The sequence below is a fragment of the Macaca nemestrina genome, chromosome 9, assembly GCF_043159975.1.
Source record: "Macaca nemestrina isolate mMacNem1 chromosome 9, mMacNem.hap1, whole genome shotgun sequence".
In the NCBI taxonomy this organism is placed as follows: Eukaryota; Metazoa; Chordata; class Mammalia; order Primates; family Cercopithecidae; genus Macaca; species Macaca nemestrina.
In genome coordinates, this window is record NC_092133.1 from 48501860 (window position 1) to 48511156 (window position 9297).

The window sequence follows — 9297 nt, forward strand, 5'->3', positions numbered from 1 at the left end:
TGCTTTTTTCCCTTGAGTCACATCTTGGGGGAGTGGGTTGCAGTATATGAGAAACAAACTATGATTCTACTTGGTAGGAAGTAGAATACGAAAAAGTGACAGAGATGCACAGGTCTCCTGTGACTCGCAATTCAACTTGCATCAAAAGAAGTGGTAGGGATTTTTTATGGGAAAATGATCCAAGCCTTTAACCTGGTAAATTTCACTTTGAGTCTTTAGACTATTGTCGTCAAATTTAAAGAATTCTTTAAAAATGCTTTTGTATTCCTTCTTGTCATTTTTTTTTCAATTTTATAACTTTATTTGAGGTATTTGACGATCAGCGATTAGTTCTCATCCACATTGACTGTCTGTAGATTTTTGAAAGTGGTTAACAAGTATACAAGTAACCAAAGTATAGGGCTTATTTGGTGAATCTTCATCCTCATTACCTTTGCTGGACAACCACACACAGATTCGATTGGGGACTTTCTTTATTCCTTTGGCCCAGACAGCTATGTTGAGCCTGGTATCAATGCGCACATCTGGAGTTCCCATCTCTTTCTTGGCAAATTTCTGAATCGCTTTGAGTGCCCGAGGACCACTCTTCTTGAAGCCCACTCCATGGATGCGCTTGTGAATGTTGATGGTGTATTCTCGGGTCACCACCTCGTTGATGGGAGAAAGGCCCTTTTTATTCTCTTCACCCTTCTTTGTGGGAGCCATTCTGCCAGGTCCAAATTGGAAAGGAAGAGCGTGAGGGATTCCTTGTCATCGTTCTCTGACTGTACAAGAGTTACAGTATGACTACTATCATGTATCTCTAGAAGGTCTGCAAATAGGGTAAACATTATTGCATGCTAAGCGGTATTTTAAGGCTTTAATTCAACTCATCTTGAAAACAAGTAAGCAAGTTTGACAATAGGTGTTTAGAGTGTGGTAAATTTTAAAAAAGAATTTATCAAAGCTTTAATAGCATTGAGTTAGAAAGCATGTCTTTCAAGACTGAAATTCTTAATGAATTTGGTCTTAAATTCTATCTTGCCAATCAATTTAATGTGAACATTCATATATAAAGCCCATTTTATTTCTGATTTATGGCATTAATCCAACTCAATAGGGAGATCTAGTGGCCCTAATCACTTTTAGTAAGCTTTATTTAAACATCTTAGGATGATATGTTTCTCAGATAGCTGCCATATCCAGTCTCCATTTGCACCAATATGCTAAAGTAGTATTCACCAGTTCCAATAATACACCTTTTTGTTTTTCCAAAAGAACCCTACCAACAGCAAATATAAGCATCCCATTCAAGTTCACTTGTAAGGAAAACAAATAGCAATATAATGGCTATAAAACACCAGGAAGAATACAACTTGGAATGACTTTCGAGAGAGCATTTCAAAATTCTAGCTGTCAGTAACTTAGTAATCTAAATTGTTTGTAAGGAGATTTATTTATTCGTTCTGTAACTAACACATATTGTCACTTTAGAGAAAATTTGGAAAATACAGAAAAATAGAAAAAAAATGCAAAGAATAGTTGAACTATTTTATTGTAATTTTTATCTTATCTTAAATATAACTTAAAATGAAAGTCATTCTTGCAATTTTGTAGAGTTTGGAATACAGGATGGGGAAAGGCAGAAGAAACAAAGAGAAAAGAACAACATTACAGAACATTATGGAGATAAAGGGCATACCTAAGAATGAGAGCTTTGCCATTGTATGTTGTTCTTTACTCGAAATACTCTTGCTATTCAAGATCTGGGCCGTGCTTGGCTGTAATCTTCCATTCTTGCCAAGTGTGTGTGGTATTCTGGGGATGTGGACAAATATCCACAGGAACTTGGCTGAGACCTACAGCTATATTTTTACCTCCAACAGCAAACAACCAGGGCATTAACTTGCTCTACCATTTAGCACTTTACATTTGAACCACAGCAGGCCAGTTTAGTGTGGTCCTTTGTGAACCAAAATTAGAGTGTTGTAATCTGCCTTTCAGGCTTTGATTTTTTCCAAGATTTATAAAGAAAGACATCATAGAATTTAGAGATAAACTCTCAGAGATATAATTCCTTTGCTTAATCATAAGAAAAACTTGACTTCAGGGGAAAGCACGGGATGAAAACCCTAGGATTTAATTAGCTGTGAAGCTCTGGGCAAACCACATAACCATTCTGAGATTCAAGTCTCCTCATCTGGAAATTGATGGAATTGACCACAATAAATTTCAAGTGTCATTTAGCTTTCATATTCCAATAACTAATTTTGTGATTTTATGAAAGTGGAAAATGTAAGTAGTTTTTGATAAAATTCTTCATATGAAACTATGGAACTGAGAATTGTTTGCTCTGTGGTCAAGGCTTAATGACTTAGGCTACATTGGAAGTGGCTATGCTATATCAAAGGAGAGAGAATACAGTAATTAGCCCTGCCATGTCTAGTCTGGGAAGGTATTGATACAAGGTAAAATGGAAAATAGGATATCCCATAGAATAATTTGGTACTGTTGATACCTGCCCTTATTTTCTCTCTTCTGATAACAATTGAAGGATGGAGGGATTAATGGATAGCAAAAGACATGTCACCTTCAAACAAGCATTGATTCTTCACATGTTCATAAGGGGTAAGAGTGGTATAAATAATAGCATATATTGGAGACCTTCCTTCGACAATTATCTGGGTCATTACTGTTGAAATCATCAAGTTCATGAAAACAAGCAAAGGAAAGAGGGAGAAATAAAATAAGGAAGAGCACATCACATGTTATTTTATGTAATACATGGAATTCTGAGAGGTAACTGGTAATAGGCCCATACTTAGACACAATAAAATTGCAGCTCCCAGTGGTTAAAATAATTTGCTTATTTTGCCATAAATAGTTAAAAATAACATCTAATGAAAATTCAGAACCTGAAATAGTTGTGCCTAATTTATGTTGACTATTCATGTTTTAGGAATCCCAATCTCCCAATTCCTGTTACTCTGGCCCACCAGGCCCAGGACTTGCCCTTAGGCATTTCCAGTTCCAAAACTTTGCACACAGTTCCCACTCTCTGGGATGAATTTGAACCAACAAAACCTACTTCTTCTAAGAGGTCTCTCCTGATTATCCAGCTGTCAAAGGCTCTCTCCCTTTTCTAAACTCCAACAGTACTTGCTGTGGGTGTTCGCCATTTGTCACTTAACCTTTAGGTTTTGTTTTATTGGTTCTTTCCTCAGTGCTAAGCTTCTTACTTTTCCATACACCTGTGTGTCCTCAAGAGGAGGAGAAGTGCTTGGAAAAGTTAGCACTAAGCCTGCTGCAGGTACGTTTCTCCACTGGCATCTGAGATTAAAGGGACTTATGTTCCACTTTGCATGGTTTGGAATGGACAACAATGGACATGATTCTTTCATTCTGCCATCCTTTAATTCTCCCTAGAAAGTGATCCAAATTTTTAAAGAAGAAGAATTGAGCACTATCTGCAATCCCCAAGATACACTTTGCTGCTTAACTCAACTTTGAATGAAAACTCGGTTGAAAATATTTTCTTCCTTCTGTCTTTTGAAAATGTAAAGATCAAATGGAAAAAGACACAGGTCATACATATTCACCTATTCTAGTCAATGATTTAAATATAAACACTTCACAAAGAACCAAAAATGAGGGAAAGCATTGATTAGTGAACCTTGTACATCCTGTTTAGAGATCAAAGGGGCCAATGAGCAGGGATCAAAGTAGGGGGAAATTCAGAATGTAACACCCTTGCGAAGCGACGTTTCTCACGATGTGGTATGGCTTAATCAGAGCCACTCCATTCAGCAGCTGCAAAGAGGAAAAGGAAAACAATCCTGAAAATTATTAATTAGGTAAGCTTATGCTCTGTGTGCCTTTCATGAAATAGAGCCATTTCAGCAGCTTGTGCCAGCTTTCAGTAAAGAGGTATTTTTGGAGAAGACTAACCTGTGCTGCAGGTAGGTTCCTTTTAGAAATGATCACAAAAGCACCTTGTTGCAGCAACCAGACAACCACACCTAGCTTGACTCAGTCTGCAAAACTCTCATTACACATTATGAGGCTAGCTTACACCACAGGAATATGCTTCTAAACTACTTCGTTTGCAAAAGGTTAAAAAATTCCTTAAAGCAACCAACTCAGAATGTTCCAAAGATTTAAGTAGCAATGCTAAACATCTGAATTATGTTTTACAGTTTTCAAAATGTTTTCATGCATATTATTTTATTTGTTAATCATAACCTTACTTAAAGTTAAATAATCTGCTGTTGGGACATAAAGTTGGTAATTAGCAGAATAAGGACACGCATCCTAGTCTTTTGAGTGTAGTGATACTTCTACATATGCCAGGTTATAAAATACAAAATTTCAGAAAAACATTAAGGTTGGCAATAGGAATTAATACAAACAGTAAGGAACTTGGAAAAGAACAATAAGTGAATGGAAGAGGTACACTGCTTGGATCTGAGCTCTAGCAGGGGAATGATAGTGATATTTTGAAAACCACGGGCTGGGCTCACGCCTGTAATCCCAGAACTTTGGGAGGCCAAGGCAGGCAGATCACAAGGTCAAGAGATTGAGACCATCCTGGCCAACATGGTGAAACTCCGTCTCTATTAAAAATACAAAAATTAGCTGGACATGGTGGCATGTGCCTCTAGTCCCAGCTACTCCGGAGGCTGAGGCAGGAGAATCGCTTGAACCCAGGAGGTTGCAGTGAGCTGAGATTGCAATTGCACCACTGCACTACTGCCTGGCGACAGAGCAAGACTCCTTCTCAAAAAAAAAAAAAAAAAAAAAAAAAAAAAAAAAAAAAAAAAAAAAAAAAAAAAAAAGAAGAAGAAGAAGAAGGAGAAGGAAAAGAAAACCACTTCATATCTAAGTCCATAAATTTTAGACTCTGTGCTGACCAATCATCATCTTCTGTAAATACATTCTTTTCTCCATAGTGCATACGGTTGATTACGTTTAAACTTTTGTTATTTATAATCACATTCCAGATACACCTTCCTGAGGGGCACTCAAGTCAGCAATTCCATTTACAGATTATCAATAAGAGTGGGTTTCCCCTGCAAATGGCTTATCTCATTCATCATTCTGCTTTTCTCCTAATTTTATCTTAATTTCACTTTTGGAGGAAATCTTGCCATTGCCCTCATTATTCATGGCTTTTGTGACTCAGTTATTAATGTCATTAGCGTTTTCCAAAATTTGTCTTTGTTTCTGTTTTTTTTTCTTTCTGAACGTATTTTTTAAATATTCTGCTTCCTCAGATCCCCCTTCCCCATTTCTTCCTCTTGCAGATAATTTAGTATTGCATTATAAGAATTTTACACTCTATGTCTTCCATTTCAGAAACTTAAGGTACAGGGTTCATGCTTCATTTTTCTTCAGAGTTTGTGCAATCAACTCTCTATGTCCATTGTTCCCACTTCTGCCATGCTACCATGCTGCTAGGATACCATGATCGCTTTTTCTCACTTAGTTTTAAAACAAATTCCTTTTTCTGAGACAGCATTAGGTTTCCTCATTACTTCTTGTACCTCCCTTGGGAAGGAAGTGAAGACATAATAAGAAACAGCCAGATATATTGGTTTCACCGTAATATGTTGCATTGGAGTTCCCCATTGCTGCTGGATCTTTCCCCCATGCCGATGTTAAGGATCTACATCTTGAATAGTATAGCAAGTATAGCATCGGTTTCCTTTATGTGGTCATATAGTATGTAACAATTGTTTTCTTTATTCAATGGCTTCTTGTATGCTTCAGTTTACCTGATCCTGAATTTCTGTATAGTATGTATTAATGGTTTTAGAGATCTGAGAAACCAGAGAAGTTTTCTGAGGACATGCTGTTACACTCATTGTGAGGATGGCAGTGGTGGCAGTGGCTCAACTGTCCTGTCATTTAGCAGCTCAGTCACAGGAATTAAGAATACCTCTAGCTCTTCTGCAGTGGTTTCTACAGAGTGATGAAGTAATGAGAGATACAGTGGTTGGGATGTGAGATTTTATGCTCAACTATAAAGGTGAGGAACATAAGGATGACATATGGATCTTTCTCTCTTTGTTTCTTAACATGGAAGAATGCACACCATCTGCCTCAGCTGGAAACTATTAGTCCAGGAAGTTTGACTGTCCTAGAAATTCCCTGTGGACCCACATGACTTGTCTGTGACTAGCTATTTTTTTCCTGTTTGTTTTAAAATTATTAATTTTAATTATCCTATATTTTTAAACTTATTTTCTTTTCTTTTGGGTGATACAGTATATCTTAATACTATGTCTTAATACTTCTTTTTCTTTGCTGTCCAATTACATTGACTTTTTATATTTTGTTACTTTTTGTCACTTCTTTCTCATTTAATTTTTTATATCTAAATTAATACTTTGAACTTTTCATTCATCTTTGTCCATTTTTCTCTAGCTGGTTTTTCTACATTCATTTTAAAATCTCACTTGTTTTGTTGTTTATTTTTTCTTCTCTAACTTAGCAAATATATATCAGTCACCTACTATATATTAGATATTTATTCCTCATATATTTTATCAGAAGTAAGATCAGATCTATCTTAGACATTTAGCACCAATCTACCTTTTTCTCTTTCTCATCCCCTGGCCAAATTTGTTCCTATTCAGTAATGTATACTTTAAAAATATATTCCTATATAAATTTTTAAGTTTTATCCTAACAACTTATCAATAAGTATTTGTTATTCTACATCATAAATCTCAACTTTTATTTTTCCGTGATCTGTGCATTGATATATGAACATCTGAGATTACAAGTGTCTGTATTTTTTCAATCCCCTTCCAAGTTTATTATTTCTTATGTGTATTACTGGATCCCTTTAAATGTTCCCTAAATTTTTTCCCTGATCTCTTCTGGTGGCATTGTTGCTTCTCAGTCAAATTGGCATGAATGGTGGTATCCACGGGATGCTACGTTCTGGATATGTGCTTCAGAAACACATCATACATTGATATTGGTCATTCGTTGTGTGTCAGTCACCCTTGGTATATTTATTCTTTCTGGATAAATACTAAGTTTCTTAGAACTTAGTGGTAGCTCTTCTTTATTAAGCTGATTATTTATTCATTCAGCAAATGTTCCTTGAGTGACTTTTGTATGTATATTCTGTAAGAGGTATGTCACATTTATTCCTTATAGATATGTCTTATATGCCACTGACTCTGTTCTCTCCCTCTTCTGTGCACACCTACAGAGTTACTACAGGAAACCTTTGTTTCTCTTTCTCTCCTTATTCTATATCATATTATTTTACTGAGTGTTTTCTTGTAATGGTTTGGAGTCTTGACTGCGTAATCAAACACATGGTTTCCTGACTTCTTTTCTAAATTATGTTACTTTTATTCTACCAAGCAACTCATTGTCTTTGTTAAACCAAAATGTTAGGAGGCCTGTCTCATCAAGCAATGTGGACACATAGCTGGTACTTGCTGCAGAAGGAAGACAAATGTGACACATTCCTTTAAACTGTTTGGAAATAGGCCCCTTAGTTTCTATATATTTTTTTCTTGGTTAGTGTTGAATCTCAAATGAAATTAGCAAGCTTTGTAACTCCTCTTGATAGCTCTTCCAGAGATGACCCTCTAAGTGAACAATTCTCACTTGTTTGGTTCAGGCTTTGATCTTCTGGGGTTATAAGAGTTTGCTTTATATATAAGCCACTCCCTTCTCCTTCTATCCTCAACTGTTTCCCTCCACCAGGCAATGCACAGTTGGTTGGCAACTGCCAGCAAATGACACCAACTGCTACCAAACTTCTATCTTCACAGAATAGCCACTAGATTGCAAGAAAATTACTCACCTTTCCAATTCTCTAGCTTTTGCTGCAAGGACAATTGGCATTGGTTCATTACTAGGTTCATTACTCTTTAAATGTTAGACCTTAGTATGAAGGAAGGTTAGTTCTAGGATCTGAGTGTTTGAGATCAGGTGATCTCATCATCCTAGAGAGAAGGTTTAAGGAAAATAAAGAAAATGCCATCAATTATCTTAAATATACTGGAGGAAATGTTCTATGTTTAAATGGACATATGATTTACTTTACAGAACCACTTTGCATTTGGTAAGAACTGAATAACAACTTGTTGGAAGTTTGTTTGAATGAACACTCAGCATATAATATGGTTGAGAGATTTTATTTATGTCAGAAAGTCCAAATATACAAAATTCAAACTTATTTTTGGAAATTCAAATGCAATAGAATCACCAACATGTACTGGTAATTAATGAAAGTGGGCAGCTCAGTTCAGGCAATAATTATTATTGATAATAACTGAAATAAAAGGATTTTAAGTATAGTGCCAATTCTTCTTTCTTGCTTATTGCATTATTAATATTGCTATGGACACCAATATTAAAGAATCATTTTATTTAAGTTTGTAGTTGAGAGCTCAACTACTGAAACTTCTCACTTTAAAGAAAAGCCTTCTCAGACCATCAATATTTCACCATGTCAAATTATCATAGACTGTCTCAAAATTAAAGCAATTTCACTCGGTCACTATTTTATTGATAATTATTTTACTTTAGGAAGATACTCTCTTTGGGGTGTTAAAATTATTTTACATAATTGATATAATTATCAATTATGATATAAGAGAGTTTATATAAATTGATATGAGAGTTATATATGATATAAAATTGATATGAGAGTTGTGACCAGAGCTTATATGTCTTCACTAGTTGTATTGAATATTTTGTGAAAAATTTATGTGATTAAATAACTTTGGAAATAAATGCATCTTTATCTTGGAGACACACTTGTTTTAACCTAGTATATCAGTGTCAGAACAGAATTTTAAAGATACATAACTGATAGTTTTCATGAATTATTCACTCTCTTGTTTCTTTTGTCACAGACACTTCATATTTTAAACACATTTTGAGGATACAAACTAATTAATCTTTTTGTTTCAACCAGTCCCTAGTATGAAATAACTTGGGAAAAATTTATGTTCATAAATACTTGTTTTCGAAATTAACATCTATTTAGGTCTTTATGAATATATGTGCCTTCTTTGCCACAATACAATTTTCTATCAAGTAAACCTTTAATCCAGTAAGTATTGATTTACCACTCACTAGTAGGCCCTACTCTCTGAGCCTCAATATCAAGCATTTACACATTAAAAATTGTTTGAAAAATCTAATGTTAAAATTAAGAACAAATGTAGTTATAAATGAAGAATACTGTATCAGGAATTGGGATCTGGGTTACAGTACTGGCTTTAACAACCTAATGACCTTGAGTAAGCTACTTAACTTTCTCCAACATCAGTTTCTTCATGC

The 9297-nt window shown here is 35.2% G+C and overlaps 1 protein-coding gene across 1 annotated transcript; it reads right to left on the reverse strand.

The window, feature by feature from the left end:
- Positions 1-333: 333 nt before the first annotated feature.
- On the reverse strand, positions 334-705 carry LOC105481115 (large ribosomal subunit protein eL31-like). Its single transcript, XM_071068857.1, has one exon. The coding sequence runs from the start codon at positions 703-705 to the stop codon at positions 334-336; it is 372 nt and encodes a 123-aa protein (XP_070924958.1).
- Between the last annotated feature and the right edge of the window lie 8592 nt (positions 706-9297).